The sequence below is a fragment of the Mobula hypostoma genome, chromosome 3 (genome assembly GCF_963921235.1).
Source record: "Mobula hypostoma chromosome 3, sMobHyp1.1, whole genome shotgun sequence".
Classification (NCBI taxonomy): Eukaryota; Metazoa; Chordata; class Chondrichthyes; order Myliobatiformes; family Myliobatidae; genus Mobula; species Mobula hypostoma.
The window spans coordinates 80,113,137-80,135,412 of NC_086099.1; the positions used below are offsets into that span (position 1 = coordinate 80,113,137).

At 41.1% G+C, this 22,276-nt stretch overlaps 1 protein-coding gene across 2 annotated transcripts in view; it reads right to left on the reverse strand.

Annotated features, from left to right (window-relative positions):
- The window catches only part of stim2b (stromal interaction molecule 2b), a 159,636-nt gene extending 137,605 nt beyond the window's left edge, over positions 1-22,031 (reverse strand). The window contains exons 1-2 of one of the 2 annotated variants that reach the window (XM_063043327.1): positions 21,410-22,031; positions 20,767-20,958 (exon numbers count right to left, since the gene is read on the reverse strand). In XM_063043327.1, coding sequence (XP_062899397.1) covers positions 20,767-20,917 — 151 coding nt within the window. In that variant the 5' untranslated portion in view covers positions 20,918-20,958; positions 21,410-22,031. The remainder of the gene's footprint in view (positions 1-20,766; positions 20,959-21,409) is intronic. The other variant, XM_063043326.1, reaches the window with a different exon arrangement.
- Between the last annotated feature and the right edge of the window lie 245 nt (positions 22,032-22,276).

Consider the following 22,276-nt stretch of genomic DNA (forward strand, 5'->3'; position numbering starts at 1 on the left):
GATAGCTTGTTGCTTGCCTAATGGAACAGAAGCACGAATATCTACGGCCTTCAGCTCTAGATTCCTCAGAAAGAGAAAACATCCAGTCAGTATCCACCCCGTCAAGACCACTCAGAATCTCATACTTTTCCGTCATATGAACTGCCCAGGGCTTAGCAGTAAATTAATTGTCTGCTTCTTTGATAGTTCAGTTCAGAGATCTGAGCTTTGTGTGTCTGAACTGCTGGGAGCATCCAAGACAAGTCAAGTTTACTGTCATTTAACTATGTACACATATACCGTCAAACAAGACGTTTCTCCAAACCAGGGTGTAAGGTACTGTAGCACACATAACACACAATAGCTTATGAAGGATAAAAATCTACAGATGAATTATGCATAAAGTGCATAAATTAAATATTATAAAGTACAAAACAGATTAACTAGTGACACTTTGAATGCAATGCAGCAGGGAGTTCAGAAGCCTCATGGCCTGGGGAAAGAAACTGCTTCTCATCCTGACTTTTCTTGTTCTCATGCACTGTAATCTCCTGCCTGATGGTAGAAAGTCAAAGAAGATGCTGGATGGAATACGGAGGGCCCTGTGTGCATAGTGCTCTTGATAAATGTCCCTGATGGAGTAGTCCTGGGCCTTTGTGTCCCTTCATCCACAGCAATCAGTTGAGAAATTGAGTTCAAGACTTGGATGAAAACAGACGGGTGATTAGTGGAAGAATTGCTGAACATCATGTAACCTGCAGTAAAATAAGAACTGACAGAAGCTGTGCACATGGACCCCAAGATCCCTCTGCAAATCAACATCAAGGGAACACTATTAGTAGTGTACTGTCTGTCTCTTTACATTTGATTTCCCAAAAGGCAACAGTTCACATTTGATTGGGTGAAAATCCATCGGCCATTCTTCCACCTCTATCTACAATTGATCTGTAATCACACTGTAAACTTTATCATGTCTTCTATGCCATCCAACAACCTTTGTATCACTTGCAAACTAACTATCCCACCCATCTACATTTTCATCCAAGTCACTTATATATAATCACAAACTGCAAAGGTCCCAGAACAGATCCCTGTGGAACTCCGCTAGTCTCTGACTTCTAGCCAGAGTAAGAACCATTAACTACTATCCCGTCTTCTATGGGCAAGCCAATTCTGTATCCAGATGGCCAATTCACCATGCATCTTTTTCTTCTAGAGCAGGGGTTGGCAACCTTTTTGCCTCTGTGGGCCAGATTGTGTATTAATGAGCGGACAGTGGGCCAGATAAATGCCATAAAAAACTTGAAATATGGGAATTATCTACTTAAGTACATCTAGTTATTTTTGGTCTCAAATTCATGAATAACACATGCGAGAAAATCATTTGTGCTTAAGGTTGCCTACCCCTGTTCTAGAGGAGCTTTGTCAAGCATCTTACTAAAATCCACATAGACAAGATTCACAACTCAATCTTCATCACCTCCTCAAAAACTTCATCAATTTAGCAAGACACAACTTGCCCAGCACAAAGCCATGCTGGCTGTCCATAATTAAACCATGATTTTCCAATTGCCCATAAACCTTAACCCTAAGAATCCCCTCCAGTAACTTCCTTACTACTTACATGAGACTCACCAGTATATAGATTCCAGGATTATTCCTATTTCCCTTCTTTAATAAAAGAACAACAATAACAACTTGCCAGTCCTCTGGGAATTTGCCTGTGACTAGAGAGCACACGAAGATATTGAGCAGGAACCAGCAATCTCATCTTTTGTCTCTCTCAAAAACCTGAGGGGTATCCTATCTGGGCTGGGAGTTATTTCTTTTAAAAAAAATCTCAAAATGCCCTAGCAAATCAGCACAGTCCATGCTGATCTCCCTCTCCCCCATACCCTTCTCTTTGGCAAATACTGAAACAAAGTACTTCATTAGAACCTCATCCACATCCTCAGTCTCTAAGCACGTTGCCTCCTTTATCCTTGAGTGAGTGGTCCTACCCACTCCCTAGTTATCCCCCTTCAATTAAAATATGTACTGAACCATCCTCACGGTTGAAAAGAAATTACTACTATACTTCAGGCCACAACCTGAACAGCATATGCACACTGATGATTCCTGCTCATACAAGATTCTTCAAAGAAACCAGGTCCCAAAACAATCCTTATTGGAATTATCTCATTTCCATTTTGCTCTGTGTAACAGGGCTTTCCAACAAGGATGCAGCTGCACACTCTCCAACTCCTCGATGTTGTCTACATCCAGACCATTGTGAGAACTGGAGATAGTAAGAGTAGCCAGCAGAGATTTCTCGACACAAGAACCCTCCCAGATTCTAAAGGAGTCTTCAGGAGAAAGTTATTGGATGTGAATGACTCCTAAGGCTATTTGATATCTGGGATGTAATAGTCCATGTTTCATTTTTATTTATAGTGTGAGGGTTTGTATTTCCTTTTCCATTATCTGAAAGAGCTGCCCGATTGTTTAAACTGGTCTTCAAATCAATATTTCCGATGTCACAGCGCTGTAAAAAGTCAATCAGGTAGATTTAGCACCTTTCTTGCTGGTATACATCTACAAATGTTTGTACATTAACAAAGGTTACTATCAACAGGAACATGCCATGTACAAGTGTTTGTAATATAAGAGTTCATTTTGATCAACTTCTTGCCTCACTCCTCTGGATATATTCACACCTGGATGCCCAAGAAAAGGGAGGCCTTCTGTGACACTGCACACCCCAGAAAGACTAGAATAATGCAATGAAACCAGCCCCACCCAATCCAGGAATCATTTTCACTGTGTTCTCTATTTCAATTAAGCGGTAATAGACAAGTGGTATTGAGTTCAAAGATGCCTTCCAAATTCCCCTCTTATGGTCCATGTGTATCATTACAATAAAAATTTCTAATGATAAAACTACTCCTATGGAAATAAAAAGCTCCGTAGGTATAAATTGACTTTAGTCTCATCCAATCACAATGATGCATAATGTGACATGGGTCATATGACTGGATAAGTCAACCATATAGAAAGAAGGACGGCATGCTGTTATCTATTTTGCTGCTTTAGAAACCATCCACAAGAATAAAAAACTAAGCCTTAACTTGTGATCAAATGACTGAGTGTTTAAGAAACTAGGGGCAAAAAGACAAATCAATTTGTTTTATAGTTAAGTACTTTCTTAATTTTTTTTCTCTTCCACCTCAACTCAGGAAATAAACCAAAAGTGTAGCTGGAAAACATGGAAACATTATGTGAAACACAACAACAAATAGAGAAGCTTGGGGGCATTTGGGAGTAGTTAATGTCCGCAATGCAGATAAGAAAATATTGTACAATTATATAGTAGCTCATGTCAAACTTAAGTTTTCACTTCTAGTAGGCCAATGTTTTCAAATTATACATTGCAATACTCTGCTTTGTAAATCAGAGTTAAACAACACAAAAGTTTGAACTTACAATATTGGTAATTGCTAATTGTTTTATTATTGTCATATGCGCCAAGGTACATTGAAAAGCTTTTGTTTGCATGCTAACTAGACAGATCATTTCAAATCAAGTCCACTGAGGTTGCAAAAAACAATGCAGAATACAGTGTTACCGTTGTGAAGTCATTATAAAAATGACAATTTAAGCATTACCAAAAGTTAATTGATAAGTGGCAATTAATAACTAACAATCCAACTTAAAACAAGGACTCCTTAAATATGAAATAAACTAATGATTAACATCAATGAAAACAAACGTATGTCCTAAACATTAGAGGCCTGCTAGCCTACAGCAAGAGAAAAGTCATTTTCTTATTAATGCAAAAAGGAAGTTACCATGATCTTGTAGCTTGCTTCATGATAAGATTATGAGATGGCAGTAAAAGAGAATAATGCCTCAGATATTTTTATATAATAGACTGAATAGCAGTTTCACTATTAATTTTAAAAAGCCCATCACATCTCCTGAGAAATGTTCTGCCCATTTTTTCTCTGACCTCTAAATGCAAATCAAGCAGAATTCATGTTACAAGGTACACAATGACCCGATTATACTGGGAAACATCAGAGTAGCATGATCACCCTTAAACAAAAGCAGATTTGTCCTCCTTCCTGAAGCTACCAGCTCTTCAGCAGCAGAAGGCTGTCAGCTTACCTTATCCAATTCTCATACTTCAAATCAGCACGAGCAGTGAATTAATTTTCTGGAGATTCCCAGTTGCAAAACTGTGCACAGAATGCCATCGAATTGACAATAGAGGGAAAGAAGGGAGTTAGAAAATGTCCCATTGTACAGTCTTTGCCATGATGCTTCCACCATCTTGCCCCTTTTACTACCATCATAATCTGTACAACACTGAGATTCATTAATTCTTGTACTGAGGACTTGGGAAAAGACCAGATCTCATACTTACAAACCATCCATGGATGACAACTATGTTCTACTTTTACAGACGCCTTTCAAGTTGATTTTGTGCACAAGTTGGAAAAAAAACACAAAAATACCCAATATGGTAAACAGAATTCCATATTATAGTAACGAATTGTATCAAAAACACCCAAGACTGATAAGCAAGAAGAACTACTAAACAAAAAGAGAGGAAACTAGTTCAGCCAATTAGAGGAACAAACATATGTACACACATTGGACATTTCAAATTTATTAATGTTGTGGGAGCTTGTTTGTCTGTACATAACCCGGGGAAGGCCCTATACAAATATAATGTTGCCAGCCACAGAGCAGATATATATCAACATTAACTTCACTATTCAAGGGACTTTGTAAGCTACCTGGGTGATCACGTAGGTCTGTATCCACATATTGCCTGATATGAACTCGGCACTCCACGTGGCCAATTTGTTAATGTTAAACTAACCAGAAGAAATGTAATAGGCATCCACCTTTCAACAACACTACTTTCACTGAATTCCTCAGCACCAATATCCTAGGAGGGACTCTTTACCAATCAGAAATACTGTAGATGTAACAGCCATTTGGAGGCTGGAATTTTACAGTGAGCAACTCGCCTGCTGACTTCCTAAAGCATTTCCACAAGGCACAATTCAGGCTGGATTGCTGGAGGATCTAAGGTGGGTCAGATGGCCAGGTGCAGATGAAGGGCCTTGACCCAAACACTGACTGTTCAGTTACCTCCACAGATGTTGCCTGATCCACTGACTTCCTGAAGCATCTTGTGTGCTTCTGCAGATCCAGCATCTGCTGCCTCTTGCATCACAACAATTCAGGCCATGCTAACTGGAGATCTAAAGGAACACCACCACCAATGAATTCCCACCAAGTTACAGATCACCCTAGCTTGGAATTACATTGGCAGTACTTTATCATCATTGGCTCAAAATGCCAGAATTCATATCAAACTTAACAGCAGGACTAGATGTATCACATGGATGATAGCACTGCTTAATATTTAGGGATGGGTAATAAACACCAGGCTTGCCAACAACATCAAGACCCTGTAAAAATGAATTTAAAGAATTACTTATAAAGCAACAAGCCCGGTAAACTCTGGCTCCAGTACACACCCATTCACTAATTGCAATCACTTAGGACAAGAGCACACGATAAAAAGAAATAAAGGGGCTTGTCCAACATCACCTTTCAGCAAATACCTTCCAATCGAGGCATCATTCTGGAAAAACCGAAGAGCTGATAATTGACTATAGGAGGAAAAAACTGGGGTTCATGACCAGTCCTCATGGTGGGGGGGGGGGGTCGGAGGTGGAGAGAGTCAGTAACTTTAAATTCATAGTGTATTCTCAACTAGGATCTGTCCTGGGATCAGCATGCAAGTGTCATTTCAAAGAAGGCACTGCAGCACCTCTACTTTCTTACAAGTTTGCGCAGATTCGGTACAGCATCTAAAACTTCGACAAACTTCCATCGATGCACAGTGCAGTGTATCCTGACTGGTTGCATCACAGCCTGGTATAGAAACACCAATCCTCAAGAATGGAAAAGCCTACAAAGAGCGGTAAGACACAGCCCATTCCGTCACAGTAAAAGTCCTCCCCACCACTGAGCACATCTGCAAGGAACACTGCCACAAGAAAGCAGTCTCCATCATCAAGGAGCCCCACCATCCAGGCCATGCCCCCTTCTCACTGTTGCCATCAGGAAGGAGGTACAAGAGATTTGGGTCCCGCACCACCAGGTTCAGGGACAGCTATTACCCAACAACCATCAGTCTCCTGAACCAGCATGGATAACTTCACTCACCTCAATACTGAACTGATTGCTGAACACAACCTATGGACTCAACTTCAAGGACTCTACATTACATGTTCTCAGTATTATTTTTTTTATTTGCTCAGTCTGACTTCCTTTGCACATTGCTTTCATGTCAGTCTTTGTGTGTAATTTTTTATTGATTCTATTGTATTTCTACTGTGAATGCCTGCAAGAAAATTCATCTCAGGGCGACATATTTGCACTTTGATAACAAATTTACTTTGAGCTTTGAAAATGGAGATCCAAAGACACTTGAGAAACTTCACACCATCCGGATCAAAGCAGCCTCTCTGACTGACAAACGGTCCGTCAGATTAAGCATCTGTCCCTTCAACACTTACAGGCTGTGTTGTTGTTTCTTAGCTAGATAGCTCCAAAAGCACCTTGGTCAATCTCTTCTGCACCCTCACCAACAGCATCCAGAACTTTCCAGTAATGTGGCAACCAGGACTAGACACAATATTCTCAGCGTTTTATACTGCTGCAACATGTGAGAGAAGCTTAATTGTAAGAACTGAAGCTATCCTAGAAGGGGGCTCACTACTGGTAGCTTCTCAGATAAATTACACACAAATACAATAAATTCTGGTTATGTCAATCGTGCCAACATCCTATGAATTCACATGGGGGAAAAAAAAACAGCTGAAAAGCTTTTCTGGTCCACTTTCCCTTCACTCCTGCCTTCTCTGCTTCCTATCTTGTATGCTATTTTTTGCACCCATTTAATGTGTGGCATTTGAATGAAAAATCTGTGTTCCACCACTGCTTCCTAGAAATAGATGGAAAGAAGCTTCTCTTAAAAAGTACTTCTCTTAAGTGAAAACTAAAAACACCTTCTCAGTTAAGTCTTACAACACCTCCCTTGTATTTAGTAGCTCCATTAAAGTTAGAGTACCCAAGATCTACACAAATTCACAGTGAGAAAAGAGCTGGGATGAGGATCGAAGGTATCACCGGAGAATGAGAATTTAGAAAGTCTGTAGGAGGACAGACCTGAAATTGGACAGGTAAATGTAAGATTAGTATTGCAGTGTGTGGAAACAAAGAGGCTGAAGCACTCACAATTGATGATGAGGCACAAACTTTCATACCTGTGCCACTGTGCCTGCTTTTCAAAGCAGTCAGTCATTCAACGAATCCCTCATTATGATCATACCTATGCCTTCTCTGCTCTGAGAATATCTTCCAACTTCTCCAGCTTAACCACCATCTTCCCCCACCCCCCCCCCCGCTCCATGTAATGGAATAGATAAGACAGATTGAAAGGGGTAGGGTTCATAAAGCAATGAAGGAATGAGATAGGTCCCAGTAAAAAAAAAGGAGAGGAGACACGGAGTAGGATCTGAAATTAATCCACTAAGCAATCTATGAACAAAACAGTAACTAGAGCAAGTGTCCACTGAAGTGAACAAGATGGTGTTACATTTTCCAGCAGCAATGCAAACAAAGGAGAAGCTGAGATAATGTTAAGAAAAAGAAGCAGTGTTCCAGGGTAAAGAAATGTAAAACCAGAGGTAACTTCTGATCCTTCTTCAGCTTAGGGAAGAATTATATTTGGCTTCTGAGCTTGCCCCTTATGTCAGCTGATATCAAATGGGGCACTCCTTCCTGAAACAAATTTCAGTCCAGTTAAAATTCCAATAAATACATCCATCTTTCCTAAAGTTTGGTGACACATCTTGCTACCTACTTGCCTATTAAGATTACATCCTCACCCATGTTTTAGTTTTAGTAGTTCTCGGCAACCCTCTAAATTTACATATATCCTTATATAAGTATTTATCGGAGATGAAAGACTGTAAATTGAACAGGAAGCTAATGCATGCAAACTGCAATTCCCTTACATGCAGGGTTAGGTTTCCTTTATTCAGCAACCTTGCTGTTGGTGCCATAACGGTTTTTTTTTTAAATGCACTACTTTCAGAAAGATAAGCTGCTGCTTATAAACTGTTGCTGTCAAAATGAATCAATCGGAACACTTCGGATCGTCTGCTTTTTAGTTACAGATCCGAAACGATGCAAGATTACGACTAATAAACATAGAGCTACCTGTAACTTGTGGGGAGAACACTGAAACAACCCCTTCCTCTTCTTACATGCAGTTATGCAAGTCACTGGTTAGGCCACACTTGGGAGTTTTGTGTACAGTCTTGATCATCCTGTTATAGTAATGACATTGCCAAGCTGGAGAGGATGCAGAACAGATTTATGACAACACTGCCTGAACTAAGGCCTGAGTTAATAGGGAGAGGATGGCCATGCTGGCTCACTATTCCCTGGACCACAGGAGAACGAGGGGTAACCTCACTGAAATTTATAAAATGAGAGGTATGGATGGTCAGGGTCCAAAGCTAGAGGTCACAGATACGAGATGAGAGGAGAGATTTAAAAGAGACCCAAGAGACAACTTCTTTTCACAGTAAGCATCTGCAATGAGCTACCAGAGGAAGTGGTTGAGACAGGTACAAATGTGACATTTAAAGAAACATTTGAATAGGTAAATAGAGGGGAAGGGCTTGGAGGGTTATGGGCCAAACACAAGCAACTGGGACTGGCAAGGAGAAGGTGGTGTTTGCCAAGGACCTATTGGGCCCAAGGACCTGTTTCCATGCTGTATTGCTCTAGACGACTCTCTGATCTTGTACAAAAAGCAACTATCTGATCTATTCTTTTGGGAATGGTAAATTTCACAGTGGGAAACATTCTGGATCCAGATAATTTGTTCCAATTTGGCAAGCAGCAGTTACAATCTTTTCTATCATTTTGTCAAAAGGCTGATAGCTCCACTGGTAGGCACATGTGATAATAATACAAAATAACAATGATATAAATCATTTTAACTTTGAACTATAAATAACCTTGATTGTTCCTCTGAGCATTGCAGTAACCTAAAGCTTGTTCCAAAGTTTCTGAAAAGCAAAAGATATTCTAGTCTTGGATTGAGGAATTCTGTGCACAGGCTTCTGAAAGAGACAGCAATAAATCACCTCACTGGGGCTTATTATATAAAAAATAGGCTTTATTAATATGCTTAAATAATAATTCAAATAATCATAATGCCAACATAATACACCTTCATGCCCTTACAGATCTGCATTTCAATTCTAAATCTTAAACATTATGCAAGAATATCAATACATCAACTGTTAACTTGTCTCAATTTGAAACTACGCTGTATCATAAGACACATTTCCACTTGCTTCAGAACTACCTTGCAATGAAGTCCAGAACTTCAGAAGATGAACCAACTGACAAGAAGTGCTGTGAACTTCCTGTATTGCCACTCAAGCCTTCTCTTTCAGTCCCCTTTATATTGTAATGCTTACTCCAAATCAACCAGCTATATAAAAAACAAAACCTGTCTCAGCACTGATCCTTGATAACATACTTCCTAACACTTCTTCAATCCTAGAAATGCCTGTTAATCCTAACTGGTTCATAGAACAGTCACAGCACAGAAAGAGGGTATTGACCCACTAAGCTCATGGTCTATTTCTCAGAAGAGTACTTCTCAGTCTCATTTACCATTTTTTTCCTATACAGCCTTATCCAACTCTTTTTTTGGATGGTACAATTTTAACCTTCTACCACAATCCTTTCACACAGAGCATTCTTAACCTTAATCAATCACATGAAATTCTTGTTTCCCATTTCTCAGTCTTTCTAAAAATTGAAGTTTCTCTTCATGCAAGTTGCTTAGACATTAATGCCCATGAACATGTTTTCAAATATATCGCATTGTTTCATTTACAATCTGTTCTGTTTTTAAATGAACCTCCCTTTTCCTCCTACCCATTCTCTATTTCCTCTTTTGTGATAATTTTGATACCTTTGCAATATTCCTTTCATACTCCTCTTTTGATAGCTCTTACTAGAGGTCTAAGTGAAATTTCTTCACAAATACAGCAGTAAGTAACAAAGATACTGAGTTTACATGGAGTATGTTTGGCAACTAAGCACCACAAAAAGTTGTTGTTCTTTTTTTAAATACACATCCAAGAATATTCAGCCTGTGCAGGAAAGTTGTTCTCACATGAAAGATCAGCAGAGCAGCAAGGAAAATGTAATGGTCTACTATTGTTCTACTTCTTATGCTATGTTAGGTAACCTTGATAACTCTACCAGTTGCCAGGATTTGTGCTATTTGTGTCTATTGGTGTGCCATTTTCTCTCAATTAGTTTCCTTACCTCATTAGTCATCTTTGGATGTTCTTTGGCAAGCAGAGAACATGCCCTCAGAAATATGCATCAGATGGCATTAAATGATCATTTTCTGTACCTTCCAATAATCCATCATAAATCTTCATCCCATTTACTGTCGATAGTCTGTCTACCTTTATTAATCAATTTTCTGTACTCAATACTGCATTTTATCTAAAACTACCTCGCTAAAATTTCCTAGTACACCAATACAGAAGTTCTACTGAAAATACTCTTCTACTACATTCATAAAATTCTTCGGAGTTTGTACATTCTCCCCATGAGAACGTGGGTTTCCTCCAGGTGCTCCAGTTCCTCCCACAGTCCAACAACGTACCAGTTGGTAGGTTAATTGTTTATTGTAAATTGTCCTGTGATTTGCCTAGGGTTAAATTGGGGGTTGCTGGGTGGCGCAATTCGAAGGGCTAGAAGGGCCTATTCCACACTGTATCTCAATAAATAAATAAATAAGTTTATCTCAACAGCATGAAGAAAGTTTCAAACTTTCACTTTCTCACTTTCAAACAACCCACTCCAGTTTTCCTTGATTTGCCCATGCCTTTCTTAAAACCAACTAATCAACTCCCAAACTACAGAATCCAGGGGTTTGTTTGTGACCAATGTTAGAGCAAAAGACTTCAAAGTTGCCCAGTTTTTGCTCCTCTCCTTTTTTGAATACACGTGTCCTGTTAATTAATGGTTCTTAATACATGTGTCCTGTTAATTAATGTTTTGCATTATACACATTTTGAAGAAATTCAGGACTCAAAACAGAAGCAGAGCATCTACTATTTGATTTCCAATTTTGTTCAGCAAGATGCTCTTCCACTTCAGCCCCAGCCGAACAACCCCAATTTACCATGCAACATTCTTAGAACAAATTCTTATCCTTAGTTGTCTTTACTTTCCTCTGGGAGAGATTTTGGCACAGTAGCAGTTCAACCAGGCTACTGTATGAAAGAGAGCTACTGCAGCCTCTTCCACTTCTGGCAGACCACAGTTTGTGCAGCATCAGAGCTGTGTGTAAGACATGGCTGTAAGCAGCACTGGGGCCCCACAGGGGACTGCATTGACTCCTTTCCTGTTTACTCTGTATTCCTCGGACTTTACACACCAAGTCATGTCATCTACAGAAATTCCCTGACGACTCAGTAATAGTTGGGTGTATAAAGGGAGGACAGGAGGATGAATACAAGGCCCGGGTGGAGGACTTTGTCAAATGGTGCAAGCTGAATAATCTGCAGCTCAACATTAGTAAAACAAAGGAGATGGTGATGGACTTTAAGAAGACTAAGCCTGCACTGCTCCCTGTTACTTTTGATGGTGAGGACGTGGACATGGTGAGGACCTACAAGTACCTGGGATGCACCTGGATGACAGTCTTGAATGGAGCACTAACACCCAGGCTGTGTACAAGAAGGGCCAGAGTCGCTCTACTTCCTGAGGAGACTGAGGTCCTTTGGAGTATGCAGGCCTCTCCTTCACATGTTCTACCAGTCTGTTGTTGCCAGTGCAATCTTCTACACAGTGGTGTGTTGGGGCAATGGCATCAACACAGGTGATGCCAACAGTCTCAATAAACTGACTAGAAAGGCTGGTTCTGTTATGGGAGTCAAACTGGACACACTGGAGGCTGTGATAGACCAAAGGACCCTATGGAAAATCCTGGCAATTCTGGACAATGTTTCTCACCCTCTGCATGCCACCTTGGCCAAACAGAGGAGCACTTTTAGCAATAGACCAAGATATTTGTGCTGCTCTAAAGAGTGCTACATGAGGTCATTCTTACCTTCAGTATTAGGCTCTATAATGAGTCAGGCTATAGCTAGGAAAATTATGACCTGTTTGAGGTAACTTTTATTCTTTCTTACTACTCTTCTAATATTTGTGTATCTGTGCACTTATAATGCTACTGTGACACTGCAATTACCTTTGGGATCAATAAAGTATCTATCTATCTTCCCAACTGCTGGTCTATAACCAATGCGTATGGGGGCGGTGGGGAGGTTAACAGCTCTTTAAGTGCTCGACATCCTTTAAATGTGATGTGGGTTTCTGCTTCCACCACTCATCCGCACAGCGAGTTACCAGCACCACACTTGTGTTCTGGTGATCTTGGACAGGAGGCAATGAAAGCCGCTTGTGTCTGCCTGAATAATGTCACTGCCACCAACACTTAAACCCAGGACGATCCGGTGCTTCCGAGAACTGGACCTTTTATATCCATTAATATAATGAAAGTACTACACATACAGGGTAACAAAAGCAGCACTGCAGCATCGGGAGATTACCTGAATCAGCTGTTGAACAGCAACAAAAAAAAATGGCATGCTTTCAGTTTCCACCCTATGATGCCCTGTTTTGATTAAAAGATAACAGTACACTGTACTTATATTTTACTTTTTTTTTTAAGGTCTTATGTAAGGTATAAACACATTCAGCATTGTAGACTTGTTCTGATGTTAAAGTTTTCATCAGCGATGATCTTCACAAACTCATCAATGAACTGCTGCTTGGTGATCAGCAGACACTATCTTTAAAAATTTCTAAATTTTTAAAGATTTAATGCACAACTTTTCTTAAATTTCTGCAAACAGCCTGAATATTCACAACTACAATTTTCAGTTATCGTGATAGATCATTGCTTACTTCATGATCAGCGGCATATGTTCACTCTGATGCTAACACATCCACTCTTTCAGTACACGATCACAATCTTCATTTTTTGCTTTATGAAGTGTTTTTCTATTTTTTTTTAAAACTAATCTCTTGATTACATATGTGAGGTCACTTCTCAGAACGGTCTGGTGCGTGTAGGCTTGAGCAACACCTGGGAACCTTCCCTGTGCCCTAGGGAATTTTCCATTTGCAATGTCAAGTCAATGGATTTTGGAGGTTTTCAGATTTTGTAAATTCCGGTAAGGGGTACTCAAACAGTATTTCTAACATGACCTCTCTACTATTCTATTCATTACCTCAGGATATTATAACACACATCCCATGTTCCATTTTAATTACCTCCCATAGCTTTCCCCCTGCCAGACACAAGCAGTCTAGGATCCCTACATTTCCTGGAATCCCCATCCTTTATCATGTATTCCCTCAGATTGATGAAAATGTAATTCCTCCGCACTCAAGGCCAGCCGGATGTGTAACAAAGGGCATCCATGGATGGCAGGCTGGCAAGCACTGTGGATGAGAACCAGCAAGGATGACAGGGTCAGTGAAAACCACCATGTCAGTGGATTCCGGGATCAGATGTCCCTGAAAGCAGAGGACGAAGGGCTGGGGACACCCTAAATACACTAGTCAGGGAGTCCAGAATTCATGGACTGGAGTTCTGGGTCCTGCCACTGGATAGTCCTGGGGTCAATATTAAAGTTTGAAACCCGAAGGTCGATCATAAGCCTTGAAGTTGAAGTCTGATGGTTGAAGTCCTGGGCCAATGGGTCTGAAAATCCACTGGGGAAAGGCCTATTGTCCACAAATCCACTGGAGGCCAGTCCCAGGGTCGGAGAACTGGCTGTCTGGGTGTATGGGCAGAAGGAAACGGGTTTGTTTCGCTGTTGTTGTTGTTTTGTTAGTGTTGTGTTCCCTGTTGTTCTGCCAAGCATTGTGGACACGATATACTGGCACTGGAATGTACGATGGCTACGTGCGTCCTGCCCACATCACATCCTTAGGTTGTGCTGTTTGTTAACACAAATGACATATTTCACTTGTTGTTTCCATGTACACTTGATAAATAAATGCATCTGAATCTTCACACAAAAGGATGGCTGTATCTTGATTGTTTGTGATCTATAAATAATGTAGATGAACAGGATTTGGAGTATTGTGTGCAGCTCTGGTCCTGCATTACAAGAAGGGTGTGCAGGCTTTGGGGAGGGTGCAGAACAAGCTCACCCGTGCACCATCGACAAGAAAAGGTTGATAAATTTGGTCTGTTTTCCCCCAACAAATTGATACAGTGCATAACATAGTGAAGGGATTAGCTAAGTGTGGATAGTTACAGTTTTTTTTTACCAGGATGTTAACGTCAAATACTAGTGGGTGTAGGTTTAAATTGAGAGGAGAAACATTTAAAGAGGATTTATGAGACAAGTTTTTATTTACACAGAGAGGCCGGTACCTGGAAGGGACTGCCAGAGAGATGGTGGAAGCAGATACGAGAGCAATGTTTAACAGACTTTAGAGAGGCACTAATAGGACTAGACAGACGAGACACAGTAAGTATGCCCCCAAAGGCAGAGAACTCCAGAACAAGAGTCCACAGCCTCAGGATACCTCTTAGAACAGAAATTAAGATAAATCCCTTCACCCAAAGGGTAGTGATTCTTAGCCATAGACAACATTGAAGATTACGTCATTAAATACACTCAGGAAGGAGATAGGATTCAAGGAATACAGACAGAAGATAGGATACTTAGCTACAATAATATTCATTGGTGGAACAGGTACAAAAGGACTGAATGACCTACTCCTGCTACCATCTTTCTACATTACATCTCCCATTCAGCATCAAATGATCCCAATATCATTATTATGCTTTCCATTTTAATATATTTACATTTTTATTACTCAATTACATTTTATATCTGTTAATGAACCTCTTTTGGCCCAGTAAAAATATTTATATTGCACTCTGTCACATTTTCAATCCTGGACGTCTGGCCAGTTTTCCTGCCCAACTAACCTGGTCCAGATGTCTTCTCTTTGTGCACTGAACTTCCTAAATCCAATCAATCACATTTTATGATAATTCTTCCAAAGACTCTACATATTTCCCCAAGTTCCCATCCATTATCTGTAAAATTTTATTACCCAAAATTACATCCAACATAACCTTATATTTTTGGGAGGCTAGAAGCATTTGGATCCCGGAAACATTTTTTACATGCTTTCCAAAACTACGAAGTCATGTCACCCTACCAAGCTCCCATGCCTTTTCACTACATTTATTACGTATTCTGGCCTGCCTTGGGTAACATCAGGCAAATACTACTTTCAAGTCTCCATGAACTCTCTCCAGATTTCCTACCAACACAACCTAAATTCAGCCCCTTATCAGACACTAAAAACAATTCCATCTACCTCTGTTTTACATTAAAACCCATTTCTAGTACGTTGCTCTATCCAAAAGTTTTCGGGTAATGGCAATATAACTTCTCTCTTCTGTAACTTGTGTAATTAAACCTAGTTTTATTTGAAATGTTTATAAATCAATGTAGCATTTATTCCGGCTCCAACTTGTGGGATTGTGGACATTCTTTCTCATGGTTTCCTCTATTGTTTTTCAGTCTTTGCACCTACTAACCAATGTTTTGATGGAAGATGGAAGGCTTGATTTGGTGGGCCCACGCATGCTGTAGGCGGTGGTTTCAACTCTCACTTCTCAGGTACAATTCAGGAAATACAAAATGCAGTGCTGAATAGTTGCTGGTGTCTTATAATTGGTGATACTGGATTAGCTGGAGAAGATTCCTTGATATCGTTTGCAGAACAATCAGGCCAGCATTCCCAGTGTCGAGCTCAATATTCACCCCATGTATATCACAAAATGGATCAGCTCATTATCAAATTAATAATCATCTCTGTGTATTGGACCTTGCTGACTGAAGACTGAGCTTGTGCTGACCATAAAGTGCCTATTTACACTCTGACCCTGCATAGCGCTAAACAGCAGAGCACCGACTACAATGCGGTTATTCAATTCTTTTAACACTTAAAGCTTCTCAACAGCAGCCACCATTACAGTAAGCATTCAATCAGCCAATGGGAGCACTTTGCATGTGCTATGAGCCAATCACGTATTAGCTCACACTCTGCCTCCCTGCGTGTGTAAATGTTCTTGCTCCCCGCCAATTTATTCCATTTTTTTCTACCCATAACGTCTGGAAAATGGCCTGCAACTTTCAGTGAGGGTAGTGTATCCAAGGTATCTAAGGAAAGCATCAGCATGGATGTGAAACTGCAAACAATATGGCGTTTGGAAGCTGGTGAGCATCAGGTTGGTGCTGCAGCTTCTTTGAAATTGGCTGCATCGACAATCAGAACAATTATAAAAAATGCAGACAAAATAAAAGCTTCTGCAATGATGACCTCAAAGTTATCATCAACAAAGGTGACTCATTCAGTATCTGGGTGGATGACCAAACACAACAAGCCAGTAGATAATAATGGACAAGGCAAGAAGCACTTTCAATCATTTTCAAGAAAAAAAGATACGTCTGTAACATTCAGACAGTAAAGGTTGGTTTGATAGATTTAAACAGCGCAGTGACCTCCTTAGCATGAATGAAGTGTGGTAGAAGCTATGGCCAGAGGCATGCAATGACATCCTAGGATTTCAGGCAGAACCAGTCATCCAGTACATCTTTGAATTGGCCAATGAAGCTGGATTAAAGGGCGTTAATGATGGCGATATTGAAGAGTTACTGCATTCTGATGCTGAAAGCCTTAATAACGAAGAGCGTCGAGAAATGGCAGAGCAATGCATCCTGGGTAAATCTGAGGACACGGATGGAGAAGAGGAAACACCATCAAGAAATGTCACCACAAAATTCCTCAGCACCAGCATCACCACGATCACACAAATCATGGACCAGTTCATCGATAATGACCCTGACTGGGAGTGAAGCAACAAGGCAAAGAGAGGTGTTCTCGGCATCATTTCCTGCTACTGAGAACTGCTTTGTGAGAGGAAAATTTAAAAAAAAGCAGTCAAATCTTGACACCTACTTAGAGAAGCCAAAGTTAGAGGAAGACCCACAGTCTGGTCCCTGCTATGAGATGTAACCATCACCCGCTCCCCTCTGCTGCTGTTGCGAGCCCCTGTTGCTGCGCCACTGTCGTACAGGTTAGACCTATTTGTGTGTTTGTTACTCCACAAATTACATTGTATACATAAAATAGTATACCAGATATCTTGGTTTGATTTTTCTTCTCAGGTACACATCCATTTACATAATGCTATAATGACCCGACATGACACTGATTTACATAGTGCTCCAACTCGAAGGAATGCATCCTCAGTGTAGAGTGGGGTCTGAGTGTATACTAATCCTAAAATAATCCCTTTTCATTGCCCCCACTATTCCCATCAATTCCCTGCAGATTCTACCACTCACCTGCAAATCAGGGATAACTTACAATAGCCAAGCAATCCTACGAAACAGTGCAGCTTAGGGACGTGGAAGAAAACCAGAGCATCCGGAGGAAATCTGCACAGTCACAGGGAGAACGTGCAAGTACCATAGCAACGGAGGTCAGGACTGAACTGGGCCGGGTCACTGGACCCGAGAAGCAGCAGCTCTAATAGTTGTGTCACTCTAAGAATCGACACATTTAACTTTTCTGTTGGTTCCAACGGCCTTCTTCTCAATAAGCAGTCCCGCAGAATTAAAGACCGTTTGTGTCTACTCCAGTTTTGCAAGTTCCAAGGTGAGGCAAACATAGGAACCGCCAGCTCATTCACAAACGGGGCAGGAATGTGTAAGGTGGTGGTGCACTTCTTCTACAGCTTACGTAGGCCTATAATGCATTTTCGGTTCAGGACCTCATGACTCTCAACTGGTCCTGCTCCACTTGAAGCAGTTGCAAGCCAGATCTGGAGGAATCAGTGGGCAGTCAAGGAAGCTTTGAGTTTTCTCCTCTGTCCACCTTGTAAATCTGCTCCCATGATGGAGCTCAGAATAAAGTGCCATGTTTGAGCACGCAAATGACATAATCTACCCACCAAGGCTGGCTGAGCATAACTCGGGCCGGTCACAGCTGTCAGTGAGTTTTCAACTTCCTGCTCTCCCTCCCTTCACCATCTCCTCTCCATTTTCTCCTGGACCACTGCCTCAGGTGCTTGTTAAGTTGTTCCTTTTCTCTTGAATAAAGGTGGCTTTTCCAAACGATGAACAGTTACTACTTGCAAACGATTAGCTCCTTAATCTTCTGTCCTCTGTCACTTAAATAGTCCTAGTTCTTCTCAGTCAAGCAGCTAACTGCTACCAATAAAGGCACCTTATTGGTGCCAATAACAAGGGACTTCAGGGCATCCCATAAGCTGTGGATATTTTGCGGTCCCTGTAGACTGGGAATTCACAGGCTCTGAGAAGAACCAGCTTTGTGGGGTCCTTAAGAGTTTGGGCATTGATGTTCTCATAAAAACAATGATGTTTTGGGGCCAGACTGATGGAGATAACAGCAGATAAGTATGGACAGTCCAGCATTCACAACTGTCTGTCATGCTAAAGGGACAATAGCTTGCAGGGATAATGGCATAATCTACCAGTGATTCCAACATGCGCAATAAGCATGATTATTGACTGGTATCCCTTTCTTTTCTGAAAGTAATCCAACCTTTAAATGATTAGTGATTTGCAAGTTTGCAATTTTGCTAGAATTGCCATTCAGGTAATCATGGTTCAAAGTAAGGGTATGTACACTTCATTTCAAAACAAGGGCATGAACACTTTATTTCATTCTCAGCTGACAGAAAGAAGTCAAGTACTATGCCAGGCTGTCAATCCACATTGTTATTCTCTAGCTGTCAAAGAAAGGAAACTGCCAAAATTTAAACCTCATCCACAAAGCCTTATTTTTAATTCCACGGAACAAAACACACTACCTCTTATATAATAAAACTTCAAAGTATCACACAAAAACATCAAACAAAAATTAGCACCAATAGCTTGGATCTGGAATTTTCTCATCCCTCAGACTTTCAACTTAATGAGTGTCTTTTCTAACAGGAAACAACAAAAATAATTACCAAAGTATCTATCAACTAAAACAATCACAAACAACTTCTGGCACACAACTCGTTTTCAGGCAAAATGTTTGGGATTATCAAATACAACTCACAACCAGATATGCCTTGCTATCATAGGAACGACTTACCAATCTTTGTTCCATATTCTTTTCTGACAAAAGTCTGCTGATGACAAATATGAAAATCACCACCTACACTATTAGGGAAGTGAGTTTCAGATTTCTGGTCCTCACTGCAGGACAAGATACTTCCTGATTATTTTCACTTATGGTCAACCTACTACACAAATAAATCATTTTGTCCTGGGTTCCCACTCCAGCAAATAATTTAACTATTCTTATCATTTGCAGCATCTCAAATGGATCCCAGTTCAAATCGCCAAAACTAAAGGGAATATCTCCGAATCTCCGAACTTACTGTAAAAAATAAACTGCTGATATTCTACAAGGCCTAAGCATGATGCCAAGGCACTACATATCTCAACTCTAAATCTTTCACTTCTAAATTTCTAGCTCCCACACTCAAGGACAAAATTGCACCTTTTCAATCATGACGAGTAGTATTTTTGTGATCTTGCACAATGAAATGGTATAATTTTGTCTACCCCACAGTAAACGTTGTCACCGTTCAGAAAGTATGCCCAATGTTTTTTCTCTTAGGCAAAGTAGTTCGTTCAATTTTCTAGTCAACACAATCTGCCTTGCCTGTGCTGTGTCCCATCAAGTACACATTACATTTTGAGCAACACACAATAAAAACTCAACAGGTTAGGCAGCACGAGGAAATCTGCAGATGCTGCTAATTCAAGCAACACACACCAAAAATGCTGGTGAACGCAGCAGGCCAGGCAGCATCGATAGGAAGAGGTACAGTCGACGTTTCGGGCCGAGACCCTTCGTCAGGACTAACTGAAAGAAGGGAGAATAAGAGATTTGAAAGAAGGGAGAGTAAGAGATTTGAAAGAAGGGAGAGTAAGAGATTTGAAAGTGGGAGGGGGAGGGGGAGATCCGAAATGGTAGGAGAAGACAGGAGGGAGAGGATGGAGCTAGGAGTTGGAAAGTTGATCGGCAAAAGGGATACAAGGCTGGAGAAGGGAGAGGATCACGGGACGGGAAGCTTCTATAAAGAGAGATGAAGGGTTATCGGTTATTTCCTCCCATAGATACCACCTGTCCTGCCGAGTCCCTCGATCATTTTTTGTGTTATGCTCCAGATTTCGGCAGTCGGCAGTCTTTCTTTTGTGTACACATTCATTTCAACCAAGTTGTTTTAATTAAAGAAGGCCCAAAATGTAAAGCTCAGCCCCCAACATGCAGTTTAAAGAGTCCTATGATCCCATGTAATAAAAAGGAATTCAACTTATTCCGTGGCAAATAGGCGTAATCAAAATGTACCGGACAACATTGTTAAATGGACCGTTGAGGGCGTCACCATTCACTTTGAAAATCATAATAGAATTTAACATACAGGACTCTGGCAATTAATCTATTTGTTTTCTTCATTAGAGTAGGCTAAAACAAACAATTGCGCCTCCAGGGAGACAACTGATGTTGTAAAATAACATAACCTAGTTTAGAGTTTACCTGTAGTATCGTCTGGATTTCCGGCTGCAGGCTGTGTGAATTCTTTGGCGTTTGAGTCCGCTGGAGATCCGGCTCCAGAGCTGAGGCATGCGGCGGGAATGCAGAAACTAATCCAGATCAGAGACAGCAACACGCTCCGGCTCCAATCCATCCTCCAATTCACTGCCGACACAGCCTTCAACTCTAGAAAGACTAACGTGCAAATAAAAGGCCCTCAGTATCAAAACATGAAATTCTCTGGGGAGTATATTAATTATGTCCGGTAAGCAGATAGCGTTTGTGACCAGTTACAAACATTGGAGCGTGAAACTGCAACAACTACGCAAGTGGCCACTGGATGGAACGTGGCTCCGCTGCGTGATAATTACTCGAATGTCTGCCGAAGCTTTACCGAGCTTCACAACAATATTACAAAGGGGGTTCAAGAATTATCAAGGCTCCAGACGCGTGCTCCGGCTTCCCGTATGCAACATGACAGGCAGCCGGAGACAAAAAGAAGACGTTTCCATTCAGTATGAGCGGTGAAACATTTATCGGCCGATTTTATTGAAGATCCAGTTCAATGGATAGGAAACTTTCAACAAAACTGATCAATTGTTTTTAAAAACTTCCTATAAAGTAAAACAAAACAAATGCTCCTCACCTTAAAAAGACCGATCTCCGGCTTATATCTAGTTTATTCTCACTTGGTAACTTTAAATATATATCTTCATCCGTAGAGTTAAACAGAAAAGCATCGATTCACAAAGTAAAGAACCCAATTTCCTGCTAGCAAGTCTGGTTCCCCAGCAGGGATCTGAAGTCGCAGTCAGTAAGCTCAGTTAGTTAACTGCAGGAAACTGCTCACACCCTCTGAGCTGCATTCTGCAATCCCCCACACAGCATCTCTGCAAACAGCGTCTCGCTGCCTTCGCCCTCAGCACAACCATCTGACAAGTAAGTTTTTTCTCCCTCCCATCCCCGGCTTCTCTACTTTTCATATCCGATTTCTTTTGAGTTGAAGTGTTGGCGGGGGGAGGAAGTCACCATGCAAATAACATGACATCACCGTCGTTCGAGCGCGTCTACGTGACGCTGGCAAGAGCTGTTTGAACACACTTTAAACTTTATTTTAAAGTATATCCTTCCCGTTGCAACGCCATTGTTCTGTTTTAGTTTTTTTCTCTCGGTGGCTAATGAAGTTAAAGCGCGCCTCAGTTCCCCAACCCAGTGCACGGCCCCTTTTTAACTTTACATCAGGCTTTACGTGTGCGGGTTTCAGTAGAAAGTTTTGTTTCATTTCAGCTTTCCTCAGGCACCTGCTTTGCGCGTTTCCGAGAAAAGCTCGCTCACGACGCGCGCGCCCAAAACTCCGTGGGCGGGGCGTCCCCCCCCCTTGGTCTTCGGTACTTCTGCCGCTTGTCATTGGTCGACTGGTCGCAACATGGCAGCGTTTCATTGGCGCTGCTGCTGCCGGTCACTGTCCTGGAGACGGTACAGTAAATGTCTCCCCTTGGAGGAGGATTTGTCT